Source organism: Merops nubicus, unplaced genomic scaffold (assembly GCF_000691845.1).
Source record: "Merops nubicus isolate BGI_N331 unplaced genomic scaffold, ASM69184v1 scaffold3705, whole genome shotgun sequence".
NCBI classification, from domain to species: domain Eukaryota; kingdom Metazoa; phylum Chordata; class Aves; order Coraciiformes; family Meropidae; genus Merops; species Merops nubicus.
Genome location: NW_008608924.1, coordinates 1 through 26,698, shown reverse-complemented (window position 1 = coordinate 26,698; position 26,698 = coordinate 1). Strand labels below are relative to the sequence as shown.

Sequence of the window (26,698 nt, the reverse complement as noted above, 5' to 3'; positions counted from 1 at the left end):
GGTTTTGAGCAACCTGATCTACTGGGAGGTGTCCCTGCCTTTGGCAGGGGAATCAGACTAGTTGATGTTTAAAAGTCTCTTCCAACCCAAACCATTCTATGAATCTGTGAAATGTGTCAGAGTCAAACGTTTTTGGAGGATTACTCTAAGTTTGAAGAGCCCAAACCATTATGCTTCCATTTTGTGACTTTTAAACAGTTCTGTCTGGGTGAAGAAAATGTCAGATATGCCTCTTTCTTCTTTTAATGGAAGTAATTAATTTTAGCTCCTGCCATGTGCAGAAGTGTGGTGTGGTTTGGTTTGCAGATTTTTTTTTTCTTGGATTGAGACAGGTTTTGGTTTCATGACCAGATTTAAGTTAATTCTAAAACACAATGGTGGTAACAATTCCACTTTTAAAATTGTGCCTACTAAGAGATTTTGGAGTGATTTGTGAAATCTGGCCTTTAAGAAGCTGCATGTAAAATGTTAAATCAAATGAAGCCTGGGATAAGAGGTTTTGTGTAATCTGTCATAAGGCAGCTGTAAGTTATCACTATATGGTTTTCCTTCACAGCACAGTTCTCTTCCACAACCAGTTTTGAGGAATGGTTTTCCTATATTCCTCATTATAGTGGCTTTGGTTGCTGAACTGTGTAAATTGGAAGTAACCATTAGAATACAAAGGCTAACTTACATAAAATTAGCATTACAAACTTATTAGATTTCTTAGACATTCAGCTAAATATTTTATGACTGTGTTATCAACTACAAATATTACAAACACATCTCAATATTACTTTTAAACTAAACTTTTCCGTCATTTTAGAGACTAAATATCTTCAGTCAGGGCACTGTTGGATTTCTGTGTACAGTATGCCTTTTTTTTTTTAAGTCTTCAGAAATAACTAATATTGATATCCTAAATAACTATGGTGGTGCCTGCTAATCAGCATATTGCACTAATAGGTAATAACCGTCAGTGTGCCAGCTCCCACAAAGGACATAGAACTGATTGTGTATAACTGTGAGGTAGGTTTTTATCAGACTAAGGGAGGAAGGGTAGGAATAAAGGAAAGCTAATACTGGAGAAACTTGACCATAGGATCCCGTCAACTCTTGCCTGTAAAAATCCATAATTTACTGACACTTTCATCTTCAGATGTGTGGAATGGAAAGAGAAATGCCCTCATTTCAGAGAAACTCTCATCTTCCATCATCTGCATTGTGTATAACTGTGAGGTAGGTTTTTATCAGACTAAGGGAGGAAGGGTAGGAATAAAGGAAAGCTAATACTGGAGAAACTTGACCATAGGATCCCGTCAACTCTTGCCTGTAAAAATCCATAATTTACTGACACTTTCATCTTCAGATGTGTGGAATGGAAAGAGAAATGCCCCAAATGATCTCTCATTGCAGAGAAACTCTCATCTTCAATCATCTGCTTCTCTATTGACTTGTTGATGCTGTGTAGAAGAATTTCAGCCATCAGGTTTCAGAGAGCTCTAAGGCAGCCCTACAGCACTTCTATACAGAGTCACAGAGAACCTATGTCCTTCATTTCCTATCTGTTACCATTTGCCAGCTGGGCAGGGTGCTGGAAGCTTGGATTTGCTTCTCAAAGCTGTGACAGGGATATCATTATAGTTACTGATGATTCTGTTTCCAGTGTTTGCTGGTGAAGCCAGTGAACACTGTGAACCCCTGCAGTACACAGTGTTTTTCTTTTCATTTATGAAACTGATGTGTGCTTGAAGAAAATGTGTTCTACTTCATGGAGGAAAAAAAATTGAAAAGTCTGGCAAATTTGGCTTCTATGACATCACTTCTCTGTGTTTTATGTGAATTGCCTTGTTTAGACCCAAAGTGTATACTATAAAATATGAAATGTAAATCAGTTAATGTAGGTAAAACATAATTTTTTGTAGATCTTGGTTCATTTTAGCCAAACCAAAGTGATTTGGGTGCCTGTCTGTCATCAGCTTTTTAATCACATTAGTGATTGTGAAAATTTTAATTCCATTTCTAATTCCTCCCAGTGTCTAACTATGCAATTTTCTTGTTTTGTATACTTCTAAAGAAACCTAAGTGGACAAAAACTTTCTAGATATAGCTATTTAAATCAAAGTTCACAAAGTAACCATCCTCCATTTTAAAAAAAGACAGATCCATTTAATACGCTGCATACTAAAGGCTGTACTCTGCTCAAATTCCCTATCAGAAATTCCTGTGTAAAATTACACCAGCTATAGAGTTATTGAGAATTCATAAAACAGAGACTTCCTGAATAAAAAAAGTTTTCTGATTGAGAAGGAAATGAAAATGTTTGCAAAAAATATTTTGCAGGTAGTCGGTGAAAGCATAGTAAATGTTGAGAGCTTTCTAGCTTTCTAGTAACTGCAAAAATAATAAAAATGTCAATTTTAACAGCAAGAATGCAAAGGAGTAGCCTCTTCTTTCCGCTAGTGGCCAAAAGGATGCAAATGTAGTGGGGAAGAGAACAAAGTAACAGCTTTTATATAACAGGTTTTTTTTTCTTTCTTTTCTTTCCTGTAGAATGCTGGGCTGTTAAGAAAGGGGCTGCTTTTCAGGATAACTCTTCTGATGTCTGGAGGGGCCAGTATACTTTATATACGCTGGAGGATTATGGGCACAGGGCCACCAGCTTTCACTGAAGTAGACAACCCAGCTTCCTTTGCAGACAGTCTGCTTGTGAGAGTAAGTTGCAAAGTTGCTTTTTTCTGGCCAGCTCAAAACATTTGTCTTTGTCATCAAATGGAATTTTCTGTGCTTCAAAGAAGCAATAAAGTGGGCAGGCTTGATGTTTGATGAGTCACCTTTATTTGTGCTGCTATGATGGTTTTCTGCAATTTTTAAAAATAGTGTACCTTGTATATTCTTTGCATTCAGTTTAGTATGCACTGCCTACCCCAAAGTACAGTTCCATTTACTGCTTTTCCCATGCATGCAAGGGTTTACCTCTTGCTGGAGTTCATCCCTTTTCCACATACTGTGCTTGATCTTTCATCTGTTCTTTCACAATTGAAGAAAACAGCATAAAGTTCTGGTCTGGTGCATTTGGAATATGTTTTGGCTTTATATCTCTGCCTGCATTAAGGCTCTTTCTGGAGGTGGAGGATGAAGGGCGAAGACAGTGGGTGCTGTTTTTTGGCATGTTCTCCCATTGTAGGGGATTATTCTTTTTACATGTGGATGTTGGTTGGACAGCACAGAATTGCATTTCTGTGCTCTGAATAGGAGAGCCACCTAGCTGTGCTTAAAAAAAAAAAAAGTCATTTCACAGCTGTAAAATAAATGGATATGTAACTGGTTGTATTCTAACAGTATTTAGGGACTCCTTACTGTATAAAATATATTTTGTGGCAAGGGAAATGACAGCAGAGAGAAGAACTGAAGTTACCCTCCTCCCTCTCTTAAGTTTAGTATCAAATAAATGTTTGTTTTCTTTTTGACTGACAGGCTATAAACTATAATTACTACTATTCCTTGAATGCATGGTTGCTGTTGTGTCCCTGGTGGCTGTGTTTTGATTGGTCAATGGGCTGCATACCCCTCATTAAATCCCTCAGTGACTGGAGGATAATTGCACTCGCAGCACTTTGGTTCTGCCTAATTGGTCTGATCTGCCAAGCTCTGTGCTCAGAAGACAGCCATAAGAGAAGGTAAGATACAGTGATGAATTTGAAATGCCTGATCAACTCAAGTACAATATTATTTTGTTAAATCCACTACTGATAATTTTCACAATTCAGTGGAACCAGTGTCTAGCAAATACAGTTCAAATAAATATTTATAGCTGTCATTACAGTTCTATCCCAATTTGGGCCCATCACTGTACTCTGACTAGTGGGAAACAGAGTCAGAGGAGGAGGTATGGATGGCTGCGTTATTTTTCTCCTGAAATGGCATTTTGAGATCCTTAACACTGTAGGTGGTGAAAAGTAATATGTACTCAAAACAGAGTAGGAAATGATGTATGTTGTTGCTCCTGCTTCGTACAAGTCATTGTTTGCTGTAATCTGCTCCTGGTAATGGAAAAGAGAGGAGAGATGCTTTCAAAGGAGGCAGAAACCCTGGCCATGGCCATACAGCTAAAAAGTAAAATGCTGACCCATGGTATCTACTGAGGAAACAACTTGTACTTTACGCAAAGGGACGAAAATGTTTATTGCAACCTATTCTGTCTCACTAAGGGCTTCTGTTTAACTTTTTAGGTTCTGTTCCCATGGATTATACATCTAATTAATTTCTCAGTTCTTCAGAATTTTTCAACAGCTCAATCACAATGAGGTCATTCTGTTGTTCAGAGTAATTAATATTTTCTTTTACTTTACTGTGGTATTCTGTAATTTCATCCCTCCATCCTCATTCCCTCAAATGTTAACATTTCACCTGCCTTCCTTTACTGCTGTGCCCATACTCACTTGCACAGATAAAATCATTTTGGACAGGAGTGGAATTCTTGCTACAAGTGATGTCATACTTTCTAGTAAAAGCATACTCACTAAGCCAAACTGTTCAGCCTGTTGCTGAACAGTTTTTTAGTAAAAAGTAAAGATAAATTAAAGGTAAAAAGTACAGGGAAGGCCAGGGACTCTTGGAGATTAGAAAAGAGGCTACATCTACATTATAGTAAAGACATTTATTTGCAATAGAGTAGAAAAGTACTGTGCCTATGGCCTTCATAGCAAACACCTGACACACACCTGGTGTTCTTATTCCTGTATGTCAGCTCTGTAAGGGTAAAGTACCTAGTCTCAGCTGTCTAAGCTTTGTGTAGTCCATACAGAGTTAGCTGCTGAGGATTGTGTATCCTCACCTAGGTAGCTAAAACAAGGAAGGCAAACTGCCTTTGAGAAGTGTTTTTGTAGTCTACTAATTTTCAAGTGGTTAAGTGCAATGGACTCTACTACTGATGTACTTGTTAGGAAAGAAAACACGCGTTCAGTGGGATGTGTACCTAAGTTACTTCTTTAACAGTGACCTGTATGTTTGCTCTGTTAGTCTCTTTCCCCTGTTACTTCCAAAAACAGACGGGTAGGTTTTACCATTGCTTTTCCTGCCTGTATTTTGAATAGGTATTATGTAATTAATTTGTAATGGAGCTATTTTCTGACCTGGAACATGGCTTTGCTGGAAATTACAGGTACGATTTTAAAAGTGCCTGATGGAATGAAAGGTCAAAACCTCAATGAAATTTAATCTGTTTTTTTGTTAGTAGCTTGCAAAGGCTGCTTTTGAATGCCCTGTTCCATACACACATCCTAATAATATGTTTAAATAAAGTTTCTATGTTAAGTGGAAAAGGTAGTTCTGTTAAGATTTGTGTTTAATTTGAGAATCTGTTTTTTGTTTGCAGAATTCTTACACTGGGACTTGGATTTCTTATTATCCCTTTTCTTCCTGCAAGTAATCTGTTCTTCCGAGTAGGATTTGTTATTGCAGAGAGAGTCATCTACCTCCCCAGTATTGGATATTGTGTTCTGTTTACATATGGATTTAGTCTCTTGAGTAAGCAAGCCAAGAAAAAGGTACCATCCAAACAATAAGTAAAGTTGATGATGAAGTGCTTCAGTTGAACATTTTTTTCTTAACTTGTCTCTCTTTCCTTAAGAAAATTCTTGCTGTGGCAGTACTTGGAATCTTGTTGATGAATGTTATGCGCTGTGCACTCCGCAGCAGTCAGTGGAGGTCAGAAGAACAGCTTTTTAGGAGTGCACTGTCTGTGTGCCCCCTGAATGCAAAAGTAAGTCACTCATGTGGACTTTTAATCTTGGGGGGGGGGTTTAAGTGTTTTTTTTAAAATTGGGGATAAAGGAGGTATTATGCATAGTTAATGTATTGTGGTACAATGTTGTTGACAGCCTTGCTTGGTGCAAGATATGACATGGACAGGTTCTTACATTAGACACCTAAATTACAGCAGTAGCCTAGTCAAAATACCAGATGATGAAAATTACAATATTGTAACTTGGAGATGGAGGAGTGATGAGGGGAGGGAGAAGGGGGAATATACTTCAGGAAAGTCAAATTGGATATACTGCTAATAAAGTCTACTAAAACAACTGTGCATATAATTCCAAGTTACTACATCAAAATATGGACAAGAAAGTAAGTTGTAGCAATGTATTCACCTGAATACTGCCTGTGCTATGTTTTCAGAGTCCTTTCTGTATGCCTTCCAGTGGCATGTGTAGCCACCACAGCTAAGGGACAAAGCAGCATATCATCAATGTAATTGCAGGATGTGGAGGTGAAATCTTTGCTCCCACTTTTGCTCTCTTGCAGTGGCTGAATGGGCTACAGTCTTCCAGAGGAAACCTGCAGTATTCCCTGTGAGGCATAGTGAGGGAAGAAGTTAGAGGGTGGGGCTGGGCAGGATGTTTCACTGAGCTGAACATCTGTGTTTGGTGTAGCAGACTGAGGCTAGCCTGCCAACAGAGGTGATCTCCACAGCAGTCCTTTGATAGTGCGGGTGTGATCTGCTGGAGCATATCACAGAGCCCTGATGTGTGAATTTTAGCAGAGACACTCTTTGAAGAGCCTAGGAATAGGAATGCACAGCTTGTCAATAAAAATACATTGATATTTTAAAAGGTTAGGTTTCTGTACTCTAGAGTGGCATGTAGATAATACAGAGCAAGACACACAGTTTAAAATGGAATCCGTGAATGCTCAGCTTTGCAAAGAGGATGATAAACTTAGCATCTACTTGAATGCAAATATGCAGCAGCCAGCTGTAAAACGCATTTATGGCCAATATTTACAACGGGGTGGCCTTTTTCAATAATCTCATATTTCAATACGTGGAAGAAGAGCTGTTGTGTTTCATTGTGTGGCAGTGGTAGGTAACCATCTTCTTTTTAATGATGACCTCAGTATATCTTGTCTTCTGGATGACAAGCACATACTATAAATGGAGCAAATGCAATCTGTTTCTTTGTGTGTAACTCCATCCATCTGCCATGGTGAGAGTGCTTTAGACAGCTCCACTCCCTGCCTGTGCTCCCAGCTCCTTGGGCTGAGGCCACGTCTGGCCGGGAGGCTGGGGAGCTGTGCTGGCGGTGCTGCGCTCCAGCCGATAAGCTGCGTGCCAGCTCCTGGGCCAGTGCAGCTGGTTCAGAGCCAAGGGGTGTGCAGGGAGAGAGAAGGAGCCTGGGTTTGCCAGCACGGGGCCAGTAGATGTGCCGGAGCTGTGCTGCTGCTAGGGACAGCTTGTGCAAATGCAGAGTGTGGTGATGGGAACAGGGGGCTTTGTAGCCTCGCATTCCAGTTTTGATTTGACTTTGAAATCACAGCAGTAGGGAACTTTTCTAGGCAAGAGAGAGTCCATGTGTGAGAGCCAATCTCTTTTTTTCCTTTATGGACTCAGCTATATTCAATTTTGACAAAGATAAATGTAAAAATTGGAATTAGGTTCTGTTCCAATCATCTGTTGTTGTCTTGAAATTGCTTACTTCCTTTAAAAATGACACCACAGCCATTCTTTCAGTGGCTTATTTATTTTTTTCAGTGGGAGGCTGATGCACACCAAAAGATGGAACACAGATAATAGCTTTTTGTTGTTGTTCTGGGAACATCTTTAATATGTGGTATGTGGTCGTGCTTATGCACGATGTGTTCCCTTATGCAGCAGGGTCCCAGAATCTCCAGGTGTCCCCCAACCAGGAAAAAAAAGCTGCAGCTTCTCATTCATGTTTTATGATACAGCTCTTTTCAGTTCCAAATTGTCTGTACATGAGCAATGCAGAGTAAGCTTAATTCCAAATACCAAGTAGTTACAGTAGTGCCTTCTTTAATTTCAAGACTCATCTTTAAACATCTCTTTAGATAGAGGTGTGAAAACTGCATTAAATTAAATTGTCTGGCCTAGCAGTGAATTAGTCCTTTGAGTACTCAAAAGGATAAAATTTAGGATCAACTTTGATAAATGTTGCCCAGTGATTTTAAAATTTATTGGAAATAATCAGGTACCATAATGAACTGACAAAGATTTTTACTTTAAAAAAAGTTCACAGTACAGATTTTAAAATATTTTAAAATTTATTTTAAATGGTGTTTATTTAAAATATTCTAAATATATCTGTTGTATGTATTATATAGATTTTTTTTTTTTTAAGAGAGAAAGGAACATGTTGCAGATCTTGGTTAAACATGTCACACAGTTAACCTTGCACGGTCCTGCGCTTAAGTTAGTTTCAAAGGTTGTCAGACCAAAACAATGTACATTGTGAATACATGTGGCTGAAGAGAAGGTGTCTGTATATTGATTCCATTTCCTCCTACTACCTTTTTTCATCCCATATAGGTTGACTTAATTTCTGGAGCTCAGTGCTGATATACACTAGTGTGAGTTAGAAACACACCTCTGTTTCTGTTAAAGCAAATTTTATGAGCAGTTATAGAGACTGTTTTCTCCTGATATATTTATTATATGTTTGAAGTAATTTATAAATTCTGGCATCTTTTAATTTGATGTCATGTTGCAAGTTTATCCTGGAGTGCTTTGTTGAAATACTGGAATATCTAATTACAGGCTATGATAAAACCATAACCATATCAGACTATTGGTTTGGATTTATCCCTTTCTTTTCTTTTCAAAGGTTATTCCTCAAAAATCCTTATCTTCCTGCCTTTTTCTACTATGTGGTATTGTTGGAGTTGCCAAGTTACTCTTTCTCAGCTTTTAGCAAAGCCATGGCAGTTTTTAAGCAACCAGAGATGGTCTTTATTTCTGGATGAATTCCTCTAATTGCTTATCGAAATAAAATTTGCAACAGCACTGTTAAATATATGGGAAATAGACACTATTTTTCTTTTCCTGGATCTGAAATAACTGAATTTAAATTATTGTAAATTGTTAATACTCTGTATGTAAACTCTACATTCTCCTTGCTACTGGCTTTTCTTTAAAGGATAGAAATTATTGTAGAATCATAGAATGGTTTAGGTTGGAAGGGACCTTAAATATAATCTTGTTCTCAGCCCTCTGACATGGACAGGGACACCTCCCACTAGACCAGGTTGCACAAGGTTCCGTCCAGCCTGGCCTTGAACACTCCCAGTGGTGAAGCATCCACAGCTTATCTGGGCAACCTGTTCCCATGTCTCACCACCCTCACAGTGAAGAATTTCTTCCACATTTCTAATCTAAATATACCTTTTCCAGTTTGAAGCCATTACCCCTCATCCTATCACTACAGACCCTTGTAAAAAGTCCTTCCCCAGCTTTCTTGTAGGCCCCCTTCAGATACTGGAAGGCCACAATAAGGTGTCCCCAGAGATCTTTATCTTTAATTGTTAATAAACATAATTTTTAAAAAGCCATTTCAGTAGCTGCTTTTCTGCAGTAGTAAGCAAAGAAGTTATGTTACTCCCAGCAGAATGTGTTACTAACCAGTCTGCCTTGACATACTAAGGGTGGTAACTTTGCACTTGATGCTTTATGCAAATTGCAATTTATTATAGGTAGAAGTTTGTCAAAGACAAGCTATGCTAATACTGAAAACGTGCAACAGAGTTTGTGAGATTACTTTCTACACTTTCTTAAAAGGTCTTGTAAAACCTCTTTGTGACAGGACGATATTTAGTGCTGTCAGCTTTATAAGCTGATCTAGAGAGCGTTTCCTTTAGATATTGAGATTTTTTTTTCTACACTATTTATTAAAAGGGGATTATCTTCTGCAGAATTTACCTTAAGTGCTGTGGGCTATGTTTAGAGGGGCTATCTGTAGTGTTTTGCTACACAGATACCATTTTAGATGTCAATCTTTTTGTATACGAGCACAGTCATGCTGAAAAACCTTTAGACAACATTAGGTGCGCAGACAAAACGCAAAGATCAAAAAGACTTTATTATTATTTAGAAAGCAGAATTTCAGTAGTGGAGGAAAGAAAAGAATATTTGACAAGAGAAGCTGGCATTGAACAGAAGCATCTGCATGTTTCTGTAGAAATTTTGACATCTGTGTTTTGCTTCCATACTTCTCAGCAAATGTGCATATTTGCTGGAGAGGTGATTATAAGCAGCTAGGAAGAGAGAATAAAATAGGTGGTAATAGTAGTGCTCCAGCTGAGGGGGTGTACCTCCTAGAAGATGATGCTACATTTCAGTTTCTTCCTGCACTGCTTTGAGGGGGAAGAAAAATCTGGTTGACAGTAGTTTTGGTCTTGTACAGGAAAATATAACTTTTTTCACTCTTCCTTATTTAATGTGTGCACATTTGAACACTTAAATGTAAGACTTCAAACACTATGTGTCTAACAGAATAATACAGAGTGCTTTTGCTTTTTTATAGTGGCTTCTTAGGCCAACTGAGGTGAACAGACAAACACACAGAGCCAGTTCTTTGACTAGGCTATGGTGCCACTGTTAGTGTTAAATTTAAACAACACATGCCTGTTGAGATCAACTGGTTCTACCCTAGGGTATTTTTACCTAATTGCCCTGATTTTGGAGAACATTGTGTTGTTATGCGTCTCTGAGAAATGCTCCTTTTAGAGCTATTACTGTAATTACTTGTTTAAGATTGATAGAGAAGCATGTGGGCGTAATGTAATACATCATTTCTAGTTATTATCAATCTATCTTTAATAATTTAATAACAAAATGCTATGTCTGGTCTTAAATGTTTAATAAGGAAAGGAAAACCCTCCTCCCTCCTAGGCAGGCATGCACAATATCTATCAAAGGCAGAAGAACCACATCTCTAGAGACAGAATTTAAAACCTCACATTGGCCTTGCATTTTTAAAGGCCAGGTTCTCCACACCCGGTGGTACCTAGACAGTACTTGTGTCCTATGGTGTGCAGGTCATGGTCATAGATGTCAAGGAGAGTTACAGCCTTGTGCTTAGGGAAGGACAGATCATTTCGGTAGGTAGGCCTGGTTTGAGGGAGTAGAGCTGAAAGTTGATCTTGGCATCTTTCTGTCATGGCCAGTGAAGTGAGAGATGTGGCTGCATGGCAGAAGTCACCTGCACCTCTCAGATGGCTGTGGCTGCCTGGAAACCCTTTGCTGACTCTGTTCTTCAGAGCAGGAGTTTACTGGGTATTACATTCCTGTGTAGAGCTGATTTTATCCTTGGATGTTTACAGTAGACTGAGGAGTTCTTTTGGTATGTTTGTTAGAGTTTTTCTTCTCTTCCCTTCTTCTATGTCCCCACCATAATAAGAGGAACTAAAGCTACAATTTCACTTGAAAATAGGAAACCTACATATAACAAGGAGCTCTTCATTTTCAGGAATACTGTATAGAAATGTCATTTCCTTTCACACAGAAGCTGTATCTGAGGACAGAAGGAATACACCATCAAAAATGCTAATAGTTTATTTAAGTAAGTTTTCTAACAGTTTCAATAAACTGTAGCACATCTTTTTAGCTCTGTTCACAAAACATACGTTTACACTTCATGTTTCATTCGATTTTTTTGCTTGAGAGAATTCTCAAGCAAATGATATCTCTCAGGTTTCTGCAGTGTGCACAATTCTCTTTACATGAGAAAAATACTTTTGCTGCTGCTGCTTTTGATGTAGAAATGGATATGAAAAAGTAACTTGTTTAAAAAAAAAAATGAGAAAAATAAAATCAGAAGGTGAAATGCTGATTGTTTCCTCACGTAAGACAGCTGGTATGTGAAAGACTGAGTGGTTGATGTATACTAAGTTTTTCCTGATATACTCTGTCCCCAGTCTCTAAACAAATTTCTTTTTTCAGTAATCCTTACAACTTCTGTAAATGTAAACCAACCAACCAAACAAAAACCCAGGCTTTTGTAAGGCGTCTTAAAGAAAGAAATTGGATCAGGTTAACTGTCATCTCGTTTGATGATAGTGAAATGCAAAATCAAGAAGTCAAGAAATTTGAAGGGCTAATATACATTATTGAGTGAAATTTTTTCCTTATTTCTTTTGTTTTGCCACCATTTATCTTTTATCTGGAAACACAGCAAAGTTTAATTTAAACTACTTTGCTCTGAATAAATCTTGAGTCGCTGAACTTCAGCATATATAATCAGAGCAATCCAGTTTGGTAAGAATGCTACGATAGTGTGCTGAAAAAATTCTGGAAGAGATGTACACATAGAATTCAGTCCTAAAGAACTCCAGGGTGTATCATTTTAATCTAATGACTCCTGGGAAAACAATGCTCTTCTGTCTTTTTTTTTTTTTTTGGTGCTGTCAACTGAATTTTATGACTGGTTATGTCTTAATAAAAATGTGCCATTTTGTTGCATCTTTGGCATTGGACTTGCCATATTTTTATGAATGTACAATAGAAGTGCTTAGATTTTTTTTTTTTTTCCCATGGAAGCTGTGCTAGAACTGCTTTTATGGGTTGCTGAATTTTTGTGCTATTTTATATCTTACAACCTGAGGAGATGCTTCTGTGTCTGCTTAGTAAGCCTTATGGCATCTTTGTTCCCTGTAGAACCAGTGAAACTACTTTTTCACTCATTATAGAAAGCATGGAAAATGTTCTTAATTTTGTTGATGGTATGTTACTGCATAGTCACAGTCATACAGATGGAATTCAACAATTAAATACCATAACAATTAGGTTCAAACATAATGGTGTGTTCTGGATCAATAGGTCCCAGGTATTGTGCCAAATACAATTAGGATTTTTCCTTTGATGCACACATGAGATAAATTCCTTTTTGGAATGTAGAAGGTGAATTAGAGTTATCTAAATGCATTGCAAACATATCTCTTTGTACTTCAATCTGAACTAATTACTGCAGAGTGCTTTTGAATAGATTTTCATTGACTTTCAAAGTATGAAAGAAATTGGAGTGTGTTTGTTTTAGTTGAAGTATATACAATTTGATTTCAAATAGTAAGATGATTTAAATAATGAGTTCTGATCTAGTTGCTGAGAAGTCTATTTTCAGGAGTCAGTACTCACAGTATTTTTCTGTTATTTCTAAATTCGAGTTTTCCCTTTGGCCAGGTAATGTAGTCTTCTGAGATTTGTCTTAATGTAGGATTTGAGATGTCTTCCAACTCAGATTTGTCCTGAAATATATTTATTCCTATCTATTTCTTGGCATAAGTTCAAGTGATAGATCTTCTTCCATGTGGCTATACCTCAGAGCTCTAGATCTGCATTCATTCTCCACTTTCAATAGGCAAGGGGTCCAATATGTTGGTATACACATTATTTTTATTTCAGAAATGCTCTGATGCATTTTTATCCCAAGAAAATAATAGTGTGCATTTGCTATTTTTTGTTTGTTCTGTAAATATGGAGCTTAGTTTTCCTGTTAATGTTGAGTTTCTTCTAGTTTTTGCTATAGTGGAAGCAAAATTTAATCAACACATTGTTGTAGTGTTTATTCTGCTCTGGTGGACTTGATTCAAACTTTCTCTTACTTACCTGACAAATAAATGAAATGAAGACCAGAAGGTCTCCATATAAAGAATCTTGTGGAAAGTGTGGTGACCTCATTTATAAAATAAGGAAGCGAATAGTCTTCCTTAAATAGCTGGAATAGGTAAGCTGAGTTATTAATGTGTTCTTCAGCTTTGTCTTGCTGTCTTCATTGTACACACTGTCCAATCTTAAGTAGCCACCTACAACAAAAGCCAGCAGTGAATGATGCAAGTGCTGAGTGTTTCTGTTTGGATCAAGAATTTTTAGCAACTTGGCTCCACAAAATATTGGACTGTATAGCATCTGGTAGAATGTTGATCTCTGTTTTCAGGTGCACTACAATGTTGGCAAAAACCTGGCTGACAAAGGAAATCAAAGTGCTGCAATCAAATACTACAGAGAAGCTGTAAGGTATTAGGAATTTTATTTTACTGCTTTAATGAATTATCCTAAAAATTGTTTCATGTTTATAGTGAAGAAAATGCTTAGGTGTTGATTTTCATGATCTGCAGCACTGCAGAGCTAGCAATTTGCGTGTAGTAATACCTTTCCCATACCTAATAATCTTCTCTTAAATTTTAAACTTTAGGTTGAATCCTAAATATGTACATGCCATGAACAACCTTGGAAATATTCTGAAAGAAAGAAATGAGCTTCAAGAAGCAGAGGAGTTGCTGTCCTTAGCCGTACAAATACAGTATGTTTAGAGCAATGCTGAGCAGTGTTTTCACCAGCTGAGCAGAAATGATAAAATAGGGTCTTGTGTTCCACGTGCTCAGTTGTCCTCTCTTGTTTTTTTTCCCCAATTTGCCCAGACCTGATTTTGCTGCTGCATGGATGAATCTAGGAATAGTACAGAACAGCTTAAGGAGGTTTGAAGAGGCAGAGCAAAGCTACTGGACAGCAATTAAACACAGGAAAAAATACCCAGACTGTTACTACAATTTAGGACGGCTGGTAAGTGCTTTTGAATAAATTGCAGCTATGACAGAGATCTATGTGGATATCTGTATATATCTATATATGTATCTATGTGTGATGTGGTCATATATATAGATGTAATTCCATTGTCCTGTTAAATGCTGACAGTTACCCCAGTTTGCTTCATTTATAGCTCAGGGTGGTTTCATATATTTGGTAGCTTTTCCTGTTGCTTTGCCGGTATAATTCCTTCCATACAACCTTTGGTAGTCCTACTTTTTCATATGCAGAGGTATAAACAAAAATATAGATCGTGGTCTTTTGTTCAAAATACATTATTAACCATTTTGCAATATTAAACTGTTTTTTGGTCATTAGTTACTGTTAGGTAGTACAACTATGCCAAAAAAAATCCATTTAGATTCTTGAAAATATATATATTAAGTATTTACTTACTCTCTCGTGTAGATTTCTAAATTGTATGCTGTTTTCTTCCCTATCCTACTGGTACATGCGTTTTTTTAAACAAGCCTGGGTCCCAGAGAAAAGCAGAGTAAAATCAGTATATAGCACTCTATCTTCCATACTATCATAGTATTCTTTTTACATTTCTTATTTTCATCTATAAAAACAAGTTCTACTTGAATGGAATGAGAGATTAGCAACTCTTCAGTGTCTTGAATGCACGACAGAAACATAAAGCAAATCAGAGTGAGATTACTGGGCTTTTCTTTCTTCTCAGTATGCAGATTTGAATCGCCATATAGATGCATTGAATGCATGGAGGAATGCTACAGTTCTGAAACCAGAGCACAGTTTGGCTTGGAACAATATGATTATATTGCTTGATAACACAGGTATAAGCCTATTTGAATGTTTTCATGAATAATTCAGTATCTAGCAAAACTTAAAGCTTTATGTGTATTTGTCTAAAAGGAGTTCAGCCTCTAATTTGGCTGCCCAGACACCCTCCATAAATATAAGAACACCACCTGATCCAGTGATTTTAAGCATCACTTGAAATCCAGCCCATAAATTCAACTTCTGATCTTTATTTGAAATGCCATCATTGTGCAAGTATGTTTGTATTCTAGACCAAACTTCAAAACTTTTGAATCTGTGAAGATATTACCTGTTTAAAAACAAAATGGAGGTTTCCTGTTGTCTTATTCTGTGGGATTTTACATCTGTGTGTGTGTTTTCTTTAGAAACTACCTGGTTTTCTTTGAAAATGCATGTAATCACCTATTTATACGATATAGTCATGAAGCATGAAAAGTAACTAATAAGGCCATGTTAAAGATGCCTTCTCTTTTTCCACCACATGGGCTCCCAGGCAATCTAGCTCAAGCAGAAGCAGTTGGAAGAGAGGCCCTGGAATTAATACCTAATGATCATTCCCTTATGTTTTCACTGGCAAATGTACTGGGGAAATCACAAAAATATAAGGTAGGTAACTAGAGCTTTCTGAGTGTTGGGTTTTGGGTTTGTCTGGTTTTTTTTCATGTTTAAACTCTGCATAAGTTTTTTTGTAGCAACTGAGGAGGTCACTGCAGAGTATGACTTAGATAATCAGGTTTCAATGCCCACAGGATTGCTGTGTGAGTGTGGCCTAAGCTCATCTCACCTGATTTTAGAAGCCTAGGTTACAAGTGTTGCTGCCCTAAATTATGTCAGTGGTCAGTAAAGAGGAACAGGCTTTTAAGCACACTAGAGGGCACTTAGGGTCTGGTCTTGCTGCAGTGCTGACAGAGCCAGCTCGCTTTTAGAGGCAGTTCAGGAACTAAAATTAGATGTGATATGCTCGTCCTTGTGCTTTGGGCATGTAGAAGGAAGCAAGGTTTGCCATTTTCCTGGTAGGAATTCTAGCCCCAGACACTTCTTAAAGTAAGAGATACACAGATTTGCTAATCCCAGATTGAGCATGGGATCCCTGGGTAATCCTGCAATATTGTGAGACAAGGTCCATACATTGAGCAGTATATTGAACTTTTTCTTGGGTGCAGTGGACCAGCCTGTGAGTGCTACCTCAGCATTAGCTCCTTATATTTACAAGTAGTAAATGTAACAGAACTGATGAGAACGAGTTATTTTCCAAAAGAAACTGGATAAACGGACAGATCATACGCAGTTAATATACTTAGTTGTAATTGATGCCATAATCATGCATTTAGGTACGTGATAGGGAAAAATTAATGATCAAGGAAGTTTTTAGAATTCCTCTAGGAAAATATCATTTACTGAACTATCACTTTGGGGGATTTGGATGGCTTTTGGTAGTGTTAGCAGCACTGAAGGAAAATCCTCAATATATTCACAGATTTTTTTTTACGTGGAACTTCTCAGAACAGATATCTTTTTCCAGCGATTACTGTATCCACTTATATTTCTACAGTCCTGTGGGCCAGTGAGAACCCAGCGCTTGCTTTTGTTTCTGTTAGTGATGCTGTTGGACACCCTGTTACTGTTTCTTTAGTCTAGCTGGGTGTTTTTCTGTACAGTCTTTCTTTTCTCTCTCTCCACTTCAGACTTTTATTATTTTAGGTTACTTTAACAAAGTTCGAGAAGGATACAAATGAACATTCAGAATTTATAAGGGATGAGATTATGGAGGAGGTAATTGCTAGAGTTATTTCGGTGAGTCATGGCTGTGAAAGAATAGAGCATTGTGTAGTTATTCATCAAGACAAGTATGCAGCATGACAGAATAAAGAGCATTTAAAATGAAGTAAGTAGAAAAAGTAAGTTGAAAACAAGCTAGAAAACTTCTCCAGATGTAGGAGAAACAAGTTGTCATAGTGGATTTAAAAAATGAAAAAGGAGGTAGTGATTTTGCCAGCTCTGAAAGGTCATTATGCTGCAGGGGAACATGTTGGAGACAAAGTAGACATGATGGTAGGGGAAAATGAAGCTTTCAAGCCAGCATCCTGAATAAAGCAAAAGGAGCAGTGGAGCCCAGGGAGGAAAGCAGGGAGACAGTGAGTGTTTTAGTAGTTCCGTATTGAGTAGTATGTTTGCACAGAGCAGAAAACTTAACTAATCACTTGAAAATGATGGGTTATAATAGAGCAATTAAAGGAATTGGAAAGTGGATTCACTCAGATAAGGTTCTCATCTCAGGAGCTGTTTTGTGTCGCCTGGAAAGAGGAGATGACAGAGAGTTTTGCATGAGAGGAAGCTAAATGACAGTAATAAAGCATGAGAGATTCATATTTTTTGTCCACCCCCTCACCATGTAAAAACAGAGGAGTGGATGGCTCTTTAAGGATTTTTATTGAGTGTTTGGGATGGGAGGGAAGGCAAGGGGGCGGGGGGTGGAGGCTGTCAAGGTGATGGAGGTAATTTTCAGAGGGCTGTCTGGCTGTGTCTGATGTGTTGTATAACCTCAGGCATTTCATTTATTAGGTTACTTGTTATGTGTCTGTGTAAAAGTTGTTACTGTATTGGCTCTGTTGTCATAAAGTATTTATTCTAGGGGGTTTTGTTATTTTGAAAGATACTGAGTCAAAAAGATTTTACCATGTTATGAGAGATTTCCTTTCAATAAGCACACAATACTATTCTTCAGTTTCAAATGCACTTTGATTTTCAGCAGAAGATGGTTTTCCTAAAAAAACCTCGACCCTTTATGATTTCTGTTTGTATCTACTCATAAATGATTTATTGTTCCAGAAACAAAAGCACATAAAGGATGAGTTGTTTTGGTGGTTTCGTTAACATCTGTTATACCAAGTTAGAGTTCTCCTTTAAATGCTTGTTCTTGTCACAATGGGTGAAAAACCAAGCTATCTTTAGTTCTTTGAAAATATGTATGCTGTACTTTTGTTTTGTATGCATCTTTGCTTTTTCTGTTAAAAGTACAATAAATTGAAACCGTTCAGCATTTTTCATATTTGAAATAAAGCCAGACTGCAATTTTGAGCTGTGGCCTTGGCAGCAGATTGAATGCAGAGTACTCACCCAAAGCCTTTGCTATAGGAAGTGTGCAAGTTTCTTGGCAACACTTAAAGATTTGGCAAGATACAGGCATTTGAAATATCACCGATGTACTGGAATGTGTATTTGCTACATAAATCCACAGTAATATGAATATGATGCACCTTAAACAGCCTTTAATCAGCCTGTGTGCCTCTACGAGCTGCTGAGTAAAGTAGTGCTGATAAAGATGTTTTCAACATATAGCTGAAGATGTATGGCAGTGGCAGCCAGCTCTGAGAATCTATTTTATTAATTTTTCTGGGAATGCATTGCACATGTTGTCCTATTGTGCTTCAGCAGTGAAAGGATGAGTACATTAGGTATTCCTCCTTTATGTAGGAGGCAACTTTTAGACAGAAATCTTTTTAAGACTGAATCAATTAGAACATCTTTTAACTGTGAAGAAAGTGGAGTTTTACTTATTAGACCAAAATACTAAAATTTGCAGTGGAAAAAAATGCAATACTGTGGGACTTCTGATTACTACATGGTTTCAAGTGCCAGTCCAGTGTTGATTTTTAGGATTGGATGACTGTATGAACAGAGGAGGTTATCTTGCAACACTAGACTTGCCAAATGTTTGAGTGTCAGTATGTTTCTCAGGTGACTGAGTTAAAATCATAGAGTAATTTTGACTGGAAAGGATCCAGAGGTCATCTAGTCTAACCCCTGATCCAAACCAGGGCTATCTCCAGTTGAATCTTGAACTTGTCTATGGTTGGAGATTCTAAAACCTCTTGGGACAGAGTCTTCTAGTGTCTGATCACCCTTATGGTAAAAAAAAAAAAAAAAAAAAAACCACCCAGAAAAAACCCATACCATTGTTTCTTTTACCTAATTGGAATTTCCTGTATGCCAGCTTGCATCCATTGTGTCTCATCCTATCTCAGACTTGTGAGAAGAATCTGTCTTCATCTTCTCTGTATTGTCTGATATGATCTCCCTTCATCTGCTCTCCTGAAGGCTGAAGAGATCCAGTTCTTTCAGCTGCTCCTTGTATGTCTTGTTCTCCAGCCCCTAACCATGTTGGTGCTAATAGAGGAGAAGGATTAATTCCCTGAACCTGCTGGCTGTACTTCTACTTAATACAGCCTAGGATGTGGTTGGTCATCTTTGCTGTGAGAGTACACTGGTGGCTTTTATTAAATTTGCTGTCTGCCTACCAGATCCATTTCTGTAGAGCTGTTCCCTAGGCAGTTGCCTCCCAGCCTGTACTTTTGCATGGGGTTATCCCATCCCAGCTTCAAGACTTTGCTTTTACTCTTGTTGAACTTCATAAGATTCCTGCAGTCCAGTCCTGTTCAACATCTTCATTATGGATCTGGATGATGGGGCAGAGTGAATCCTCAGTGCATTTGCATATGACGCCAAACTGGGAGGAGGGGCTGATATGCCAGAGGGTCATGATGCCCTCCAGAGGGAAAAGCAGCTTGGCAGAAAAGCACCTGAGGGTCCTGGTGGACACCAGATTGACTGAACACAAGTCAGCAACGTGCCCTTGCAGCACAGGCTGAGGATACCCTGGGATGTGTTAGGAGTGTTAGCAGGCTCCCTGGAGGAGGTCATCCTTCCTCTCTACTGGTGAAGTCACAGCTGGTGTCCTGTGTCCAATTCCCAGACATACTGGAGGGAGTCCAGCAAAGGACCACGAAGATGATGAAGGGACTCAAGTGTCTTTCCTGTGAGTCTGGAGGAGAGAAATCTCAGGGGAAGGATCTCAAAGTATATAAATACGTGAAGGGAGGGTACAAAGAGGATAGAGCCAGGGCCTTTTTAGTGGTGCTGACTGACAGGAAAAGAAGCAATGGACCCAAACCAAAACAAGGCATGTTTCCTCTGAACAAGAGGGAGCACTTACTGTGACTTACTGAACACTGGCACAGGTTGCCCAGAGAGCCTGTGGAGTTGCCATCCTCAGAGATGCTGACTGGACACTGTCCTGTGCAGCTGGTCCTGCTTGAGCAGGGAGGTTGGCCCAGATGACCTCCAGAGGTCAATTTCAAACTCAGCTATTCTAGCTGTGAAGGTTTTGAAAGCATATGCAGTCCAATCATCCAGCATATCAATGAAGACACTAAATAATATGGGTTTCAAAGAGACCACTGCATCCAGGAACTTCAGTAGGCTGTGTATGAGAATGCTGGAGCTGCTGCTTATGCTAGGGAAATGCAATGCTAAAAGTTGGGCTAAGGAATCATACATATACTCCCTAAATTTCCAGGCATCTGGTTCCTTCATTCACTCCTATCCAAGTATTCCTTCTACTGAAACAGAATGTCCTGCAAAAGGATCTGTTGAGAGCCCCAGGGTTTGTAATTGCCTTGACCTGAGAAGATGGAGGCACTTTCTGCATCAGTCTCAGTTGGCTTGTGAGTGGCAGCCTCAGCTGTGCTCAGCAACGCTTTGAAAGGAGCACATAGTTTGGGTTTGAATTTGGACATACTGGAAAGCTCTTAAGTCATTCAAAGTTGAGTGCCTCAGTCTTGACATCAGAAATTTCTTGTCCCCTGAGGGACTCTCACAGAGCCTTATTTCATGCTTCATGTGAGAAGATAGTGGAACCAAAAATCTGGATGACAGGTTTTCTTTTTCAGTGTTTTGTGGGTGTAAGTAATAAAAGCCTAGCACAAAGAGAAGGCCCTTTCCCCAGGTGGTTGTTCTCACATAGCTCAGGCAACCTGGGGAAAAGGCAGGTGTCCTTCAGACAGAAGCTTACCACGTTGGGGTGATTTTATCTTCAGGTCATTCACATTGAAAATGAATGGGCAACTTTCCCTGAAACAGCACAGCATAGAAATCAATGCAAAATTTGCTCTCTGAAATATATAACTTGCATGCAATCAAGTAAATATGCTTCCTTTGGATTGGAGGGGGGTATCTTTTTAAAATTCCACAGGAAATATGCTCTGGAATAAGAGTATCTATATTAGCAGCTACTTTGGGAAAATAAAAGTCTTTGAATTGGAGAATAAACTTAGCAGTGAGTTGTTCTCTGGTGAGAGAGCTCAGCTTTTCTAAGAAGTACTCAGATATCAGCAGTCCTTAGAGTACACACCACAAGTGGCAATATGGAAAAGATAACTTCTGAGGAAACGTGAGGAGTAAATCAGTTGGCTTGCTTTTTTTAATAGGCACTCAGCTACTCTTCATTGAGAACCATGCTGAAACATCTGCTTAAAAGGGGTTTGCTGAAATACCCCCTTTTTAAAAGCTCAAAGCTATTTTAATGGGAAAGGTGTCTAAAATAAGTTTGCTCAGATACTGAGTTATATTATCATTAACTTGATTGAGGAAGTAGGGAAAAAATCAGTAGATGATGTTTGAAATATTGTAACTATTAAAAAAAAAAAAAAAGGTTTAAGTAAACTGCTTTGCTAGCTTCACTAGTGCTTAAGTTCTCTGCTAAAATACCAGCACCCGTGAAAGCAAAAGCATGGCATGCACTTGTAGCATTACTATTTTCTGGAGGCTGTAGCCTCCTGAGCTACAGGATCCTGCAGGCTTATAATATGTATACGGTGGTACCATACAGATACAACATAGCTGGGGAGGGGTTTTAATTACAATTGTGGGTAAATTTTGCATTACTTTATATACTACAAGAATAGACTGTCCTGTTGACTACTTCTTCTAAATTATTCAGGAATCTGAAGCTTTGTTCCTCAAGGCAATTAAAGCCAATCCAAATGCTGCCAGTTATCATGGTAATTTGGGTAAGAGCCTTTCTAACTCTTATCAGCTGTGTTGTTTGTTTGCTTCATATTCATTGTGTTTAAAAAGAAAAAGCAATCATTTGAGCCTTCTTCCTGCTGGGCAGATTTCTATTTTACTTCCTAGAAAAACTGCCAGCCAGAAGAACAGGGCACTAAACCAGAAAAGCTGTCACCTGATATGACAGATCAAGAGGGCTTGCACAATCCAGCCCAGAGGTAGCTGCACTTCAGTGTCTGCAAATGGGTTCATTTACGCTATGCTTGTAACCAGCAATGAGCTCACCAGATAAGAGCTGCCATTTGTAGCTGCAGTGCAATTCATTCCTTCATCATTCCCATGCCAGTTCTGCTCCCAGGCTTTGCTCCTGCATTTGGCAACAGAACAAGCAGTTACTGTACCTCCAGCCAGTGAGAGACCCTCACTGGAAACAAATGCTCTAATGTTGTTTTCCAAGCAATTGGCAAGATTGCATGTTATTCAACAATATTGCTAATGAAATTCCTCGTTTGTGTTCCAGCTGTGCTCTATCATCGCTGGGGAAATCTTGACTTGGCAAAGAAACACTACGAGGTCTCTCTGAAGCTCGACCCTACAGCACCTGGGACCAAGGAAAACTACAACCTCTTAAGAAGAAAACTGGAGCAGTTGCAAAAGAAAGGCGGTGCCTGATGGTTCTTCTCAGGTTGTCCCTGCGTGCCCTTTACAGTCAATGTTACATGGGTACTTTTCACCACGTAAAGGATTCAGTCATATCTTTCTCAGAAATAACACCACCACCAGCACGGCACACTTGAATGTCCCCAATGTCCCTTCTGCAGATCCTAACATTTCAGCTTGAGAGATCATTTTATTTTTACTCCTGAACTGCTTTTAAAGTCCCTTAGAACCTTTTTATAGGTATATGAAAGCAATGCAGATGGAATTTCACTGCTTTTGCTTGTCATTTGATATCTTCATCTGACTCTTTAGTAGCAGGATGAGTATCAGAAGGCAGTTTTATTTCTGAACGTGATTCTTTAAAAAGTGCAATTTCCTGTTTAAATCCTGATCTCTTCAAGTACAAAGAATATCTGTCCATTTCAGTTTTACTACTGCTTTCTACTGCCAGTCCTGCAGAGCCAGTGAAAGAGTGGATTCTCTCCAGCACATCAGTCTACTCGTGTAATTTAAGTTACATCCTTGTTCTTGTTTCTGGACCCACCCTGTGAAGTGTTGGGTTTGTACAGGGATAAATGAGGACGAGGATTTGACCATAAACGTTTGTCAGCCAGTGTACTGCTGAGGTGTGCTTGAGTGAGAAAATAGTCTTAGGTTAAGACAGAGATTTTAGCAAGCAGCAAAAGGAAAAGATGTGTGAGGCAACAGAGGAATCAGCTGGAGTTTTGTTCTTGCAGGCAGCTTCATCTAGCATAGGCAGCTTGGGCAGCAACTCAGAATTGCTTTAGCTCCTGCAGCAGTTCAGGAGCTAACTGTTGTGTTCTCAGGCATTTCAGTGCTCTTCGGCTAAGAACCTTTCAGCTCCTGTGTTGTTGGTGAGCAAAGAGAGCATTTCTGTGGAAAAAGTACCTGGGCAGAGGACGTGACCTTGGCTGTTGATGTATTAACTAGAAGGAGTTCACCTTTGTCTCCCATGGCTGACGTGTCTGCTGTTACATAAGCATGGCTGTTAATGCATAAACTGCTCTCATTGATGTGTGGTGATCCAGAGACAGCATCCATTGATAGGATGTCACTTTTCAAATGGGCTTGGCTCTAACACGTTTAAACTCTAGCTGTCCAGAGTTGTTTGACTTGTGCTCATATTCCTGCTTCAGGAAGTAGTCTCATGGCTATTTACTTGTTGTTGGGTTTTGTTTGTGGTTTGTTTTTTTTTTAAGATTGGAAGATTGTTATTGGATGTGAAAACTGAGGAGCTTTACCTCTCTCTTCATATTCCTCTGTTTTTTCCAACCATGTCCCCCAGGAAGAAACTGATCAGTGCAGTATTTGCAGCTTGCCTAACTGGACCAGTGATTACTGTATAGGAGATGGTGTGGTGCTCTCCATACACAGCTCATCTACACATGAAACCATTTAAAGTGCCAGGGGAATGCCTGCCATAGGCCAGGATGCCACATGACCTTCCCATCCGACCACCGTGTAACCATTCCACATCTACACCGTGTTTTGAACCTACAGTAGGCTACTTGTACATTACAGATGACAGCTGTTTCAAGAACCGAGTGTGTCTACAGAGCACATTGCAATACTGCTGAGCTACCAAAGCATCCTCTGACCAAGTTAATATGGATACTACAAAATTGTGCAGCTACTTTAATATAATACATTTGCCAGACTAGCTGTAAGTCTAGCCAGGAAAGCTGTGGCAGTGTTGTACTGTCCACAGATTTGGCACCGAACAAACAGATGTGCCTACATTATAGAGTACGTTGCCATACTGGTTTTAGTTGAGGCACCAGAGGCATGCATTTGTGCTAGTGCAGTGCTCCTCTCCTGCAAACGTGGCCTGTTTCTCAGCAGGACTAAGTAGTTCAGATAGGGTACTAAGCCAGTGCAGTTGTTTCCATTTTTTTTCTGGTTTCTGGACAAATTTTTCAGAAACTAGTTTCTGGATGTATTTGCGTGATATCAGAATGCTCTTTGATAAGTATCTGTGCTGATCCAGCAGAACACTGCACCAGTATGGCCAGTCATCTTCTGAAAACCAGCACAGTTTACTCAGCACCAACTTTTGTACATGGAAAGTGCTTGAAATAGATACACCCCTCTGTACAAACAGCAGACTTTTAAGGCTTGCCATACATAGCCTATTATTCATCAGATACAGAGAACATGTAGCTACGTCAGTCACGAGGTACTCCAGAGCTGGGACCTGCCTGGATGAGCTAGTCTATAGCAGGAGACAAATGTGTTTATATAATCAGGTCTTTTCTGTATATTTGAAATATGACATACTGAGTTTAAATTATTATTCTTATCATGAAGTTCACACATATAGTTTTTCCCTTTGCCTGTTGTATTTAGACTTACAGAAATCCACTAGATCAATATTTTGTACAGGGTATGGATTCTCTCAAGGTCATTATAAACCAAAGTTGTTGTAGGAAGTCCTCTGGGGAAGTCACTTTGGAAGAGACGTGCCAACAAATCAGGTGGTTTGTTGGTGTTTGAAAATGGTGTTTACTTTTCCATACAGACAATATAATTTTTTCTTTATTAGTTTTCTGGCTATCTGTATATATTTTTTGTGAGGGCTTATTTGTTTTATGTCATTTTCAGTGCTACAGATCTTCAACGTGATTACTTGTATGATGGTAATAAGAAGGATGCGCTTTTGTCCGAGCCTAATGTTGAGGCAGGATTGGGTTCAAAAGAAGCAACAAACAAGACTGCTTTTTTTAATTAAAAAAAAATCCTTAGGACTTTCAAGGATTCTGAATATTTTTTTACTTTATTTTCAGATATATTTTGAAAGTGCAAATAATACAGCAAGGTTTTTTTAAATGGTTATAATGTTAACCTGTTGGCTTGCTTTTTCATACCTCATAAGTGACTCCTGGAATAGTACAGAACATGCAACCTGGAAGAGGGAATAGTGAAGAAAAAGTGATTTTGTACATAACTTGTTACAAACGTTGCCTGTCTTTCCAGTGTGCTGGACTTTTTCCCCACATTACCTTTCCATCATTCCTAATTACAGAAGATTAAAGTTTCCTGCTTATCAGCTGGCCTGCTTGATTCTGCAGTGAAATTAAGAAACCTGGATACTTCTTTTTCAAAGACTGCTTGTTCAAATATAGTTCTGAGAACTACAGAATGATTCAATACACAGAGTGGAGTCAGAAAAATGTTCACAGTGACTGCTATGGGTGACAGTCTCTTTTCAACAAAAACTTCCGAGGGAGTTCCCTAATTGTATGTTTCTTTCATGTTTAGACCAATGCTATGTACATCAATTTTCCTGTTATTTAATTTCATACTTAGGATTTCAATTTTAGAGGTGTGGGTTGTGTGTGTGTGTTTATCATCACTCAGAAATAAAAATCTTCAATACTTTTGAGTGGCTTGTTAAAAATATGTGGACTATTCCCTTGGGAAGGTGTTTCCTTTGTATTTGAGGTACCTGCAGCTGAGCTATTAATCGTAGTTTCTCTGTGTAGTCACTGGGGGGAAAAAAAAAAAAAAGTCATCTGAAACATGGTTCAGCTGCATCTTTAGGATATGAGGCATCATTTACTTGAAGCAGGTATTCCTCTTCAAAGGGCAGCTAAGGTGATCAGCTCATACATAGGAAGAAAATCCTACTGCTGGTGTGAGCTGAAGTAGTCTGGTCCCATACACCTGCAGCACCCTTGCACATTATCTGCACAGAGAATATCAGAAGACTGGCCGTGAAACAAAGGGGCAGGTACTTGCCGTGAGCATCAGCGGGTTGTGGCAGCCGAATGGGGTGAGGCAAACTGAGAGAGCTTTGGTTCCTGCAGACAGATAAATTTATATGGCTGATTAAAGCAGCTGAATGTCAGATCTCTGCCTGTGGAAGCAGAACGTTCAGGCCCAGTTCGATCCATTCTTAGCTTGTCTGTGATCACAATAAAAGGTGGCGGCTGCTTCTTAAATGGACGTCTGGTGTCCTTTGCTTTGTTTTAAAAGCAATCTAAAGCAACTGGAAATTTGCAATGGTGAGATTTGCAATGCTGGAGAGCTGGG

The 26,698-nt window shown here is 38.8% G+C and overlaps 1 protein-coding gene across 1 annotated transcript in view; it reads left to right on the top strand.

Moving 5' to 3' along the window:
• The window catches only part of TMTC4 (transmembrane and tetratricopeptide repeat containing 4), a gene marked incomplete at its 5' end in the record, with an annotated part of 37,571 nt that extends 14,914 nt beyond the window's left edge, over positions 1–22,657 (top strand). The window contains 11 exons of the mRNA XM_008940420.1: positions 2,536–2,697; positions 3,460–3,662; positions 5,360–5,531; positions 5,615–5,746; positions 13,707–13,786; positions 13,965–14,072; positions 14,191–14,332; positions 15,039–15,153; positions 15,633–15,745; positions 21,918–21,987; positions 22,506–22,657. Of these exons, the coding sequence (XP_008938668.1) occupies positions 2,536–2,697; positions 3,460–3,662; positions 5,360–5,531; positions 5,615–5,746; positions 13,707–13,786; positions 13,965–14,072; positions 14,191–14,332; positions 15,039–15,153; positions 15,633–15,745; positions 21,918–21,987; positions 22,506–22,657 (1,449 nt within the window). The remainder of the gene's footprint in view (positions 1–2,535; positions 2,698–3,459; positions 3,663–5,359; positions 5,532–5,614; positions 5,747–13,706; positions 13,787–13,964; positions 14,073–14,190; positions 14,333–15,038; positions 15,154–15,632; positions 15,746–21,917; positions 21,988–22,505) is intronic.
• Positions 22,658–26,698: the final 4,041 nt, after the last annotated feature.